Source organism: Hippopotamus amphibius, chromosome 9 (assembly GCF_030028045.1).
Source record: "Hippopotamus amphibius kiboko isolate mHipAmp2 chromosome 9, mHipAmp2.hap2, whole genome shotgun sequence".
NCBI classification, from domain to species: domain Eukaryota; kingdom Metazoa; phylum Chordata; class Mammalia; order Artiodactyla; family Hippopotamidae; genus Hippopotamus; species Hippopotamus amphibius.
In genome coordinates this window covers 124977289-124989378 of record NC_080194.1, presented here as the reverse complement: position 1 = coordinate 124989378, position 12090 = coordinate 124977289, and the positions used below count along the sequence as shown (strand labels likewise).

At 55.7% G+C, this 12090-nt stretch overlaps 2 protein-coding genes across 2 annotated transcripts; one reads left to right on the top strand and one right to left on the bottom strand.

Moving 5' to 3' along the window:
- The first annotated feature begins 1554 nt into the window (after positions 1 to 1554).
- ROGDI (rogdi atypical leucine zipper) lies at positions 1555 to 7782 on the top strand. Its single transcript, XM_057747767.1, has 11 exons — positions 1555 to 1737; positions 1809 to 1880; positions 2553 to 2635; positions 2883 to 2937; positions 3671 to 3751; positions 4261 to 4356; positions 5937 to 6035; positions 6375 to 6488; positions 6565 to 6614; positions 6727 to 6853; positions 7188 to 7782. The coding sequence occupies exons 1-11, from the start codon at positions 1693 to 1695 to the stop codon at positions 7227 to 7229; spliced, it is 864 nt and encodes a 287-aa protein (XP_057603750.1). The 5' UTR covers positions 1555 to 1692; the 3' UTR covers positions 7230 to 7782.
- A 311-nt stretch (positions 7783 to 8093) lies between these two features.
- On the bottom strand, positions 8094 to 8610 carry SMIM22 (small integral membrane protein 22). Its single transcript, XM_057747313.1, has 3 exons — positions 8433 to 8610; positions 8269 to 8354; positions 8094 to 8170 (listed from the first exon to the last, which is right to left on the bottom strand). Exons 1-3 carry the CDS (start codon positions 8566 to 8568, stop codon positions 8129 to 8131), a joined length of 264 nt encoding a protein of 87 aa, XP_057603296.1. The 5' UTR covers positions 8569 to 8610; the 3' UTR covers positions 8094 to 8128.
- Between the last annotated feature and the right edge of the window lie 3480 nt (positions 8611 to 12090).

The window sequence follows — 12090 nt, the reverse complement described above, 5'->3', positions numbered from 1 at the left end:
TGGGAAGGGGGTCCTGAGGACCACCACTGAGGAGTGAAGAGGGAGGGGATGTGGGGTTCCTTCCTGTTTCCGTTATGCCACAGACCCTTCACCTGGTTCTGAAGAGCCACTCTAACCCAGGTCCCCTCACAGCAGTCCCACCTTCTCCAGCCTGTCCCTGCACAGGTCCCCTGCATGCCCACCTCTCTCCTTTCTCCTCCCTTCCCCCTTTTCCTCTCATGGAGACAGTATTTCTTTCTGTCTGTTCCTCCTTTGGTCCAGACCCAGCCTGACCAACGATGACCATTTCTTAGGCTCAGCTCTTGAAACAGGAATAAGTGTCTTCACTTCAGCCAGCAGCTTTGGTCTTCGGTGCTTTCAGGGCCCCTGGGGTCTGTCGGGAGGGAAGAGGAGAACTAGGCCTGACTGAACCAGAGCTACCTGACCCTCAGAGGTGGATCTAAGACATCCTGAAGACCCTAGCATTTCTCCTTGGATAGGGGACCAGAGGGGCTTCAAATATGGCATAGGAACAAGGAGAAGTCACCTAAAGGATGTCAGTGTTCTCTCCCTCTGCATGGGTTGGATTTTCCTAAGTCACACTGTGCAGAAGGTCAGCATTTATAGTGAATATGTAAACATAATGAGCGGCCGTGCTGGTGTGGGCCTCTCCCCTTGCAGGCTTGGCCCTTTTCCACTGATCAGAACCCAGAAGACACCGTGGGAGGGCAGGGGAGATGCCTGTGGTTTTTGGCAAAGTTGTGAATTTCACTGGGATTTTGAATTCTTTTCTGTCTGAACACAAAGCCTGTTCTAGTCCTAGCCGGACACTGGGGGGAGGGTGGGGGTGGGGAGTGGGGGAAGATGCTGTAAAGAAACTGGTTAGTCAGTGTTGTCTTAATATTGTTGACAATTCTGTAAAGTTCTTTTTATGAATATTTCTGTTTAAGCTATTTCACCTTTGTTTTGAAATCCTTCCCTTTTAAGGAGAAAATGTGACACTTGTGAAAAAACTTGTAAGAAAGCCCCTTCTCCACCACTCCCTTTTTTTTCCCTTTAAACCTCCTTTAAATGACAAATCTTCTAGGTAATTAAGGTTGTGAATTTTTATTTTTGCTTTGTTTTTAATGAACATTTGTCTTTCAGAATAGGATTGTGTGATAATGTTTAAATGGCAAAAACAAAACATGATTTTGTGCAATTAACAAGCTACTGCAAGCAAAATAAAAACGTTTCTTGGTAACACAACTGTGACCTTGGCGGTGGTCTGCGCCCAGACACCGAGTGCCGTGCGGTGGAGGGAGGGGTAGGGCCTGGCGCGAGGCGGCGGCCGCATCAGCATGGCACCCACCAGGACCGTGGGGTCCACTCATTTGTCCCTCCGGGACCAACGCAACTAGTGAGTTGGTGGTGAGACCCGGCTGAAACAGGCTGCCCCATCGGTCAATCGCCGGGCGCAGCGAGAGCAAGCCATCCAGCCAGCCAATCGGTGAGTGTGCGCGGAGCAGGGCGCCCTATCAGGGCCGAGAAGAGGCGGGACGAGCGGATGGTGCGGGCGGGTTCCGGGGCTCTTTATGTGTCGCGAGTTGGGGGCGGGGCGGGCGCCCGTGCAGCCAATCAGTTGGGGGGGGGGGTGGTCCCGAGGGCCGCCGGCGGACTGAACGGCGAGCGGACGCCCGACCTGGGACGGTTGCTGGGCAGCGAGCGGAGGCGATGGCGACCGTGATGGCAGCGACGGCGGCGGAGCGGGCGGTGCTGGTGAGGCGCGCAGGTGGGGCTGGGCGGGGGGCGGCGGGCCCGGGCGGCTGACAGCGGGCCTGTCCCCGCAGGAGGAGGAGTTTCGTTGGCTGTTGCACGACGAGGTGCACGCAGTGCTGAGGCAGCTGCAGGACATTCTCAAGGTAAAGCGCCTCGAGGGCCTGTGCGGGCACACACCCTCCCTTCCCTCCCGCAGCGCGACTCTTTTCCCCGGCCTCCCGCCGCTGCTGCCCGAGCGCCGGGCGTATTCGCGACGCGCGGTGCTCAGACCAGGCCCTGCCCTCGGAGGAGTTAGAGTCTAGCCGGAGGGCACTAGCAGATAATTACCCAATTACACAAACAGCCCTGAGAGCGCGGCGAGCCTGTATTGAGCCGCGGGGTCGGGGAAGGCCTCTGGAAGTTTAACCTCAGATCTCAAGCACCCAGCATTTTGACCTCAGCCAAGTACTCGATCTCTTTGGGCGTCCCCTTTGCAAAAATAAGATAGAAGTACCGGCCTCGGGGCTATTGTGAAGATAAAAAAGCCAATCGAGTCACCAAAAATGTTAAGGCAGCGCCTGATAAAGCCAGAATTGGGGGTTGCTATGACTACTGTCTTCCCTGACTTTGCTGCCCACTTCCAAGCACCTTACCCAAGCCGGGAGGGTATCTCTCGGTTCTCTGTCCGGTGTTGGGCACACAGTAGGCTCCCAGGGAATGTGGAAGGAGCAGGTATCAGCTCAGGTGGGGCCTGAAACTCAGGCTGTGGGGGAGGAACCCTGGGAGTGTATAGGCTGGAGCGGGTGAACTTTACCCCACTCCCCTCTGCCCCCCAGGAGGCCTCTCTCCGCTTCACTCTGCCAGGCTCAGGCACCGAAGGGCCCACGAAGCAGGAAAACTTCATCCTGGGCAGCTGTGGGTGAGCCTGGGCTGGGTGGAAACCGGGGCAGGGTTAGGGGTGGGCTCTTTGGGAGGGGGGACACTTGGGATACCCTCTAGGACAGTTGGCATGGCTCTGCGCTGCAGACTGATTTCAGCTCCAACATCTAGTGGGTGTGCAATGGGACAGTCTGGACCATCCTGTGACAGCCAGGGACAGCCTATTGGAAGGATTGGGTGGTGGGAGGGGCAGCTGCAGGCACTGCTCTGACCTCTACGTGTTGTAGCACAGACCAGGTGAAGGGCGTGCTGACTCTGCAAGGGGACGCACTGAGCCAGGCGGTGAGTTCCCCTGCCCCTCTCCTCTTCCCATGCTGCCACAGGACCCAGTGGGGAAGAGTGTGGGGGCCTCCTGCTTATCCCAGCTCTGCCGTCAGCGAGCTGTGTGACTCTGGGCAGGATACTTGATGTCTCTGGGCCTCAGTTTCCTTGTTTGTAAAATGACAACAACCCCCTAACCTGCTCATGAGATTAGTGTGTGGCTTCAGAGAGGTGCAGGAGGGGGGGTGGGGGGGGGATGCTCTGCACACGGCCCTACCTGGCCCTACCTGGAGTCTGGGCCCCTGGAAGCGTGGGCATTGGCGGGATTAGGCTGGCCCCAGATCAAAGTGGAATCAGCCAACATCTGAGCTCTGGCTGCACTTGACCCTGTGGCAGGTGCCAAGGCCTGGGGCAAGGTTCCCCTCCTCCTCAGGTGGGCGTTCCGTCCCTTGGCATGTACGAATGTTCCTTGTCTACCCATAACCACACACCTCCTCCCAGCTGAAGCCACCTTCCCCATTCTCAGCTCTTTTCCCTTTCATTCCTTTGTGGTTTGTCGTGGGCCTGAGTTCCTGTTTCTTGACCTCTCTGTTCACCCCCACAAATAGCCAGGGCATTGAGAGACTCTCTGCCCCATGGAGAGGCTGGGGCCTGAGCCACCACACACACCCTGTTTCTGCCCCCGGGTAAAGGGCTCAGAGTGGCCAAAAGTAGGGCATCCTTCTGCCCAGCTTATCTTGCTCTTGCCCGTCAGGACGTTAACCTGAAGATGCCCAGGAACAACCAGCTACTGCACTTTGCCTTCCGGGAGGACAAACAGTGGAAGCTGCAGCAGGTAACCCGGCGCTTCCCCAGCCAGGGCTCAGGGCACGAAGGCAGGCAGGGGCAGGCCCTTGCGGTGGTGCTGAGGCCTCCCGGGCGGGTGGCCACAGCAAGCTTGGGAGGGTGTTTCCTAGCAGCACAGCTGGAGTGGGCAGTGCCTGGTCTCTTAGCCTGCCCTACGTATAGGCCTCCAGCCCAGCAGGAACCACAGGGATGCCCTGAACAAGTCACTCCCTGCCCAGAGCCTCCAGGGGCTTCCCGTGGCTCTTGGGGACCAAGTCCATCTGTCCGTCTGTACTCCTTTGGAAAGTGAGCTATGTGAGGCCAGGGACCAAGCCTGCCTCACAGCACCCAGCCAGGGCCTGGCCCCCAGGCACCACCCACCCTGCCCCTCCTAGGAGGATAGGCCCTCGGGGTGGGGGCCTATAGGCTGGGGCCCGCAGAGACCTTAGCTGCTCTGAAGCTGGTGCCTCTCCCTGCTGAGGCTCAGCCCACTAACTGCTCATTGGGCACTGTTTTTAGATCCAGGATGCCAGGAACCATGTGAGCCAAGCCATTTACCTCCTCACCAACCGGGATGAGAGCTACCAGTTCAGGACAGGAGCAGAGGTCCTCAAGGTGAGCTGCCCACAGGGATGGGAGAGCCAGGTTCCCCAACTGCTGACCCAGCCCCTGGAGAACTCTGCCACCACATTCTCAGGTATAGCTGATGGTTGACCCTTTACCTCTCAGTGTATACATGTCCATCCAGCCACATTTGAATGGCTCACCGCCCAGCCTCCAGAATCAGACCTGGGCTCTGATCCCAGGGCCTCCACTATGAGCTGTGCAACCTCAAGTCACTTATTTAGCCACTCTGTGCCTCAGTAGCCTCACCTGTAAAAGAGGGATGAGCTGTAGTGACTACCAATCATGATAACGCAGGTAAGGTGACCTGTAGTGAGCGCTCAGTAAACAGGAACTGCGGGTATTAGTAGCAGCAACAGAAAAACCTTTGTAATTAATAGAGTGAACTCTCACATGGTGTGGAGGGACAAGACCAGCTCAGATGCCCTGAGTTCGTGCTTTAGCTCTGCCCATGACTTGCTGTGTGTTCTCAGGGGGTTCACCTACTCTGTCTGGACCTCATATGAAAACTTGAAACCAGATGGACTAAGGTTCCTCTCAGAACTGTGACTGCCCTGTGGGGTATAGTGTGCAGCTCCCATGGCTCCACCCAATAATTTTGCCTTTCCCTGGAGCCAGGTGACCCCAGCGCCATGGCAACAGCTGGATGAATAGCTGGAAACAGTGGAAACTAGGGCTCTGAGTTTAAGCCCCAGTTTTTTTTTCCCCTTTGCTCCTGTTTTTTGTAAATTTATTTATTTATTTATTGACTGAATTGGGTCTTCGTTGCTGCATGTGGGCTTTCTCTGGTTGCAGCAAGTGGGGGCTACTCTTCATTTGTGTTGCGCAGGCTTCTCATTGTGGTGGCTTCTCTTGTTGTGGAGCACGGGCTCTAGGCGCGTGGCTTCAGTAGTTGCAGCACGTGGGCTCAGTGGTTGTGGCGCACGGGCTTAGTTGCTCCGTGGCATGTGGGATCTTCCCAGACCAGGGCTCGAACCCATGTCCCCTGCATTGGCAGGCAGATTCTTAACCATTGCGCCACCAGGGAAGTCCCTTCCCTTTGCCAAGGAGCAAAGTGTGAGTGCAGATGGCTCCACAGTTCCCTAGCTGTGTGACCTTAGCCCTTTGGAGCCTCAGTTACCTCACATGTGAAAATGGGGCTGGTGTCCACCATAAGGCCTCAACTCAGCCGTCCCTGTGCTTCCTTGAGGAAGCCCTCCCTGGCCCCTTGCACCCAAGCTGAGTTAAGGTCCCTTCTTCTAAGCTCTTCCATTGCCTGTACCCTCATCCACAACGCCCTCATGCCCCTGGGACTAACTTCAGGGATCTTCCATTCCCTGTTGGGCCAATACCCAGGATTCCATGCAGGAGAACTTTCTGTCCTGCCCCCCACCCCCAGTTGGAGCCCAATTACCTGCATCTTTAACAAGCCCCCTGCTGCAGGGGTTCAGGCCCTGAGACTGTGACCCTCAGAGAAGGAGCTGGGAGCTACCCTAACTTAGCCGCTCCTCATACAGGAGTGGGGAGTGGGTTGGGATCAGGACCAGGCCCCGCTGCCCTCGCAGTAGCTCTGACCAGCCCCCTTCCCCCAGTTGATGGACGCCGTGATGCTGCAGCTGACCAGAGCCCGAAACAGGCTCACCACTCCAGCCACCCTAACTCTGCCTGAGATTGCTGCCAGCGGCCTCACGGTCAGTGCCTCAGGCCAGCCCCTGCTCCAGAAGAGGCAGCCCCCACAGAGGGGCCCGGTTTGCCCCTGGGAGGGACACAGGGGTGCCAGGGGTCCTGCAAGCCCCAAATTATCGATAGAGTTTTATGTGCAGTTTTCTGGGATGGGGTCCTTGGCTTTCATTCTGCATCCGCCAGATATGTCCCCCCGATCTGGGTCAGTGGGTCCCAAGCCCAGTGGTGTAGGAAGCTACCTGGAGTACCTAGGAAGACTCTGGAAGCCCCAGTCCATGGCATTGGGGACTGGGATGTGCCTGCCCAGCCCTCATCCCCCGTGCCTGCCGGGCCCCCCCACCCCACAGCGGATGTTTGCCCCCGCCCTGCCTTCGGACCTGCTGGTCAACGTCTACATCAACCTCAATAAGCTCTGCCTCACCGTGTACCAACTGCATGCCCTGCAGCCCAATTCCACCAAGGTGAGCACCCCACCCACCCTGCCCTTGCCCACCCCACAGCACCAGGCCTGACCCAGTCCGATGCTCTTCTGCCTAGAACTTCCGCCCAGCTGGAGGTGCTGCGCTCCACAGCCCTGGGGCCATGTTGTAAGTACACTGCCTGGGAGGGGTCCCTGGAGCGCCCTCATCCCTCTGCATCTCGGGGGATGGGGTCTCGGCGGGCCGGATCGCCCTCAGGGGCCCTCTCGTCTCCCCACAGCGAGTGGGGCACACAGCGTCTGGAGGTGAGCCACGTGCACAAGGTGGAGTGTGTGATCCCATGGCTGAACGATGCCCTTGTCTTCTTCACCGTCTCCCTGCAGCTCTGCCAGCAGCTCAAGGATAAGGTGGGGACATGGGGGTTCGGGGCCAGGCTGGGCCTCACACAGATTAGGCCAGCCAAACAGCAGGCTGTTTAGCCCCTTCTCTTTTTGCGGGGCGGGGGTGGATCCCAGAGGCTCCCGGCACACCTCCAAAGCGCCCCCTAATTTTAAGATCTGTCGTACCCTCCACACACCCCAGACAGATGGGCCGTGGTGTTGCTTGGCAACAGTATCCTCATCCTGACACATGGCCCTATGGATGATCTTCAAATCTCACCTGGGTCACAGAAGGTGCAGCAGGGGCCAGACTCCCTAGGACCACCACTCACCATGTCCCCTCATCTCTCTCCCTCCCCAGATCTCCGTGTTCTCCAGCTACTGGAGCTACAGGCCTTTCTGAACAGAGCAACCAAGAGCCTGTCCCCCTGGGAATGGCCCCTGCCCAGGGAGTCCCAGTCCCACACACACACACATGGCCCCCTCCCCAAAGTGCCAGCCAGAGCTGGGCACTGCGGGCTATTTATTTTCCTTTTCACCCTGTCCTGCTTGTCACACCTGTACAGATAGGACTGAACACTGGACCCACTGAAGGAAGGGTCACTAGCGTGCTTTTTGTTTTTGATGGGGGAGGTCAGGAAGGTGGGGCTTCGAGGTGGTCTACATTCCAAGTCCTGCCCTCCCCACAAGGCGGAAACCTGTGAATGCAGGCTAGGCCCAGGCACAGGGCTCTCCTTCCTCCCCTCTTTGCCACCTGCCAAGCTCCCCCAGGATGGCTAGGGGCAGCCACACACCCCTCCCACTGGAGCCTGGAGGGGGCGGGGTGTCCTTAAGCTCTGAGTTGGGAGGAGAGGACAGAAGCCACCCACCACAAGCTGTAGCGCCCTTGACTATGTTTACTCAGCAACGCCCCTGGTGGGGCCTCCAAGAAATAAAGATATCCGACTTTGCCTGGAGCCCTTCTGTCTGTGTGTCTGAGTGGGGACCTGGCCAGGGGCCCCTGGTAATCAGGAGCTGGGCCGAGTACCCAGTGACTGAACCCCTGGCCACCGAGGGGCTGAGTGGGATGGTGAATGGGCAGTGCCTTGCTGGCTGCAGCATGTCACCTAAGGTCTCCTGGTGACAGTCATGCCAGCTGAAGGCTGTGGGCAACCCAGAGGACATCTGGATGAAGCAGTGGGGGCCTGCACTGCTCACCCTAATGGGAGGCTCAAAACAGGCTCCAGACGCAGGCTTTGGCTGAACAAGGCGTTATTATTGCTGCTCAGCAGGACAGAGGCAGGGGGTCAGGGACTCTCCGCATTATGGCTCCAGGGCGAAGTTATCAAATCCCTGGGAGTGTTTCTGCAAAAGAGGCACAGAGGGTCCCGTGGCTTCACTCCTCGGCCCCCCACCAGCTCCACCGCCCCCTTCTCCGCCTGGCCCTGGTCCTCAGGCCTCACCTTCTGGGATCTGGAGGAGTGGTTTTGGCAGCAGCCGCAGCAGCAGCAGTGGATGCAGACAAGGAGCAGGAGGAGAGCCACAACACCTGTGGGCGGGATCGGTGTCCAGACATGGCCCTCGGCCTGGGAGGCTGTCGGGGGGCCAGAAGCCAAGCCACACTCACCGAGGAAGATGAGGAAGATGATGAAGGCAGCGGTATCCCACTCAGACTGGAACAGCTGGTGGCTCCGAAGTTTCCCCAGCACTTGCTGGGCTGTGGCGCTCAGCTCCTCCTCCAGGTTCTCCGTTAACAAGGCCATCTCAGCTGGACGGTCCTGGGTGCCGCCTGCTCCAGTCCCCCAGAGGGCCGTCTCAGAAGCCTCGGCTCCTCTGGGGCTGCTGCATCCCAGCGTCTCCCGCCCGCCCCCCGGGGCAGTCCAGCCCTGGCCCTGCCCTCCCACACCACCCCTCTGGGCCCCAGCCTCTACCCCTGCCTCCTGGCCCTGGCCTGAGCACCCCCCTCCCCGCCCACTCCCCCTAGCAGCCCCACCCCTGGGCCCCAACCTGCCTTGGAAATCTCCCAGCCAGGCACGTCCTAGGTCCTGGGAATACAGACTACTTCCTGCTTCCGGGTCCACACCACCTTGGCAACCAGCCCCGCCCCCCACCACTCCCCCAGGGCCTGCCTGGGGCTGCTGGAGCTCAGGTGAGGGTGGGGCCTATGCCCTGCAGGTGTGCTTCCTGCCTCCCAACCTCAGCAGGTGCTGCGGGACCCAGGGAGGAAGCCACCAGCCTCTTGGCGTCTTCATTCCAGGGATTTTTCACTTTTTTCTCAATGGACCAGACAAGCAACCTGGAACACAGTGGGCACTCGCCACTGTTGACTTCACGAATGAAGAAAAGAGAAAAAATGGTGGCAGTTTGGAGGGAAAGAGGTGAAAAAGAAGAAAGGAGGGGAGGATGGGGGAGGGAGAAGCTGTTTCCATTCCACCACCCTTGCCTGGGCAGCATCTGGGTGTCTGGGCAGCGCAGAAGCAGACTTTGGGGTCCTTCTCTGTTCTGATCCTCACAATAACCCTTGCAAGACGATGGTTATGGTCACTCAAATGAGCTCTCTCCCCAGAACTTGAGGCCTGGGGCCCCTGATGCAGCACCTGGAGGCAGCTCTCACCCGCAACCCCCCCCTTTCCCCAGGGACTGGCTATAAACCAGGTGGACACACCTTCTTGTCCTTGTGGGGAAACATTGGCTAATGTTAGGCTCTGTGCCTGACGCTATGCGGAGTGCACCTTGCTTTACTGCATTTCACAGATAGTGCATTTTTGACAAATTGAAGGTTTGTGGAACCCTGAGTTGAGCAAGTCTATCGGTACCATTTTCCAGCAGCATTTGGAAACTTTTTCATTTTTCTTGTATCTGTTAATGGCAGTCTGTGAGTGGTGATCTTTGATGTTATTGTAATTATTTTGACATTTTTTAGCAAAGTATTTTTTAGTTAAGGTATGTACATTGTTTTTTGTGGACACAATGCTGTTGCCCACTTCACAGACTACAGTATAGTGTAAACTTCTTTTACGTGCACTGGGAAACTAAAAAAAGCTGTGTGACTTGCTTTTTTACAATATTCGCTTTATTGTGGTGGTCTGGAACTGAACCCACAATATCCCCAAAGGATACGTGTACATACATTACCTTATTTATTCCTCATGGCAATCCTAAAGTGGGTATTATTGCTATTCCCATTTTACAGATGTGAAAACTGAGGCCTTGAGAAGTTCAGCAACTAGCTCGGGTCACACACGTGATATGTTCATCTCCTGTTGTTGCCATAACATATTACCAAACTTAGTTGTTTAAAACAATGCTAGTTTATTATCTGACAGTTCTGGAGGTCAGAGTCTAAAATGAGTGGGCAGGGCTGTGATCCTCCTGAAGGTCCTAGGGGAGAATCCATTCCTTGGCTTTTCCAGCTTCTGGAGACCACTCACCCACATTCGTTGGTTCATGCCCCACCCCTACACTTCAACTTCTTCCATCCTCACACCTTCTCTGGCTCTGCCTTTCCTGCCTCCCTCTTATAAGGACCCCTGTGAGTACATTGGCCCACAGGATAATCTCCCCTTCAAAATCCTTAATCACATCTGCAAAGTCCCTTTTGCCATGTAAGGTAACATATTCATGGGTTCCAGTGATTCAGAGGGGGACTCTGGGCACCATGATACTTCCAGTCACACCTAGTGAGCAGGGAAGTCAGAACTGGTACCCAGGCACTCAGATCCCAGAGCCCTTGACCACCGTGTAATATAGTCGGTGCTGGGATCCCCATCTTACACTCTCCATCCCCTCCATCCCATTCTGAGATCTCAGATTCCTGTTGCCCAGGGTGGGTAGCTTTGAAATAACTGTTCTGTTGCAAAGGGGGGTAGGGATGCAGCCACTGTGGAAAACAGTCTGACAGTTCTTTGAAAAATTACGCATGGTTTTATCATAAGACCCAACAATTACATTCCTAGATATATATACCCAAGATTAAATCATGTCCTCATAGAAACTTGTACACAAATGTTCACAGCAGCACTTTTCATAATAGCCAAAAAGTGGAAACATCCCCAAATATCCATCAACTGATGAATGAATAAACACAATGTGGTCCCTCCATGCAATGGAATGTTATTCAACCATGAAAAGGAACGAAGCACCGACACATGCTACAAAGTGGATGAACCTTGAAAACATGACGCTCAGTGAAAGAAGCCAGACACAAAAGGCCACATAGCATGCGATTCCATTTGTATGAAAAGTCCAGAATAGGCAAATCCATAGAGACAAAAAGTAGTTAGTGTTTGCCAGGGACTAGGAGCAGGGGGATGGGGAGGGGGTGCTTAGTGGTGATGTAATTTCCTTTTGGGGTGATGAACATGTCTTGGAACTAGGTAGCGGTGATAGATTTGCAATATTGTGAATGTATCAATATTAAATGCCACTGACCTGTTCACATTAAAATGGCTAGCAGTTAATTTTATGTTCTGTGAATTTTACCTCAATTGAAAAAAAAAAAAAGCAGGGGGCATGGAGTATTAACAACTGTGGCCCTTGCCCACTCCTTGGCCTGGCCAGGTGGGCAGGGGCCACAGTCCTCTCCTCTCCCCACTGCTCCTCAGCCTTCCTGTCCATAACCCTGGGTGCCTCATTTCTTGTTTATTCTCATTAAAGAAAATCTGGGCTCCTCTGAGTCATTAAAAGACAGAAACCACCCATAGAGCCCCCCAGATCCAAGCAGAGAAGCGATGGGGGAGAGGCCATGGCAGGATGCATTTTCAGACTCCAACATCACTCACACGAGATGCCTCACCTGGAGAAAGTGCTTTCTGGGAAGAGAGGCTTATATCCTTAGGAGACGTTCTCAGAGGCGAATCTCATCCCACGAAAGATGGGTCCCCATATCAGTGGTTCTTTTCGGTCATCCACACAGAACGTTCTCATCTGCGTTGATGAGGAGGCCAGTTCACGGAGTCCCTCAAGAGCTGGAGAGAGTTCTCTGGCAGGAATGGCACGTGTTCTGGGCAGGCTCTGCCCTGGGCACTGCCCAGCCCCGCTCCTGGCCTCCAAGCCCTGAAAGTGAAGTTTAAACCTCTGTCTCCAGATGTGTAGAAGGTGGAGGAGCAGAAGGGCATGGCAGGGAGGGACAGAGGCTGCTGGGGCTCAGGACAGTTGAGCTGAGCAGATTGGGCAGAGTTGCTGAGTCCCAGTGGGCAGATTTGGGGGGGCAGCAGAAAAAATAGTCCAACTGGCACATGGCCACTCCCATCCCTCTACTTGTGGCTGCTTTCCCACAACAACGG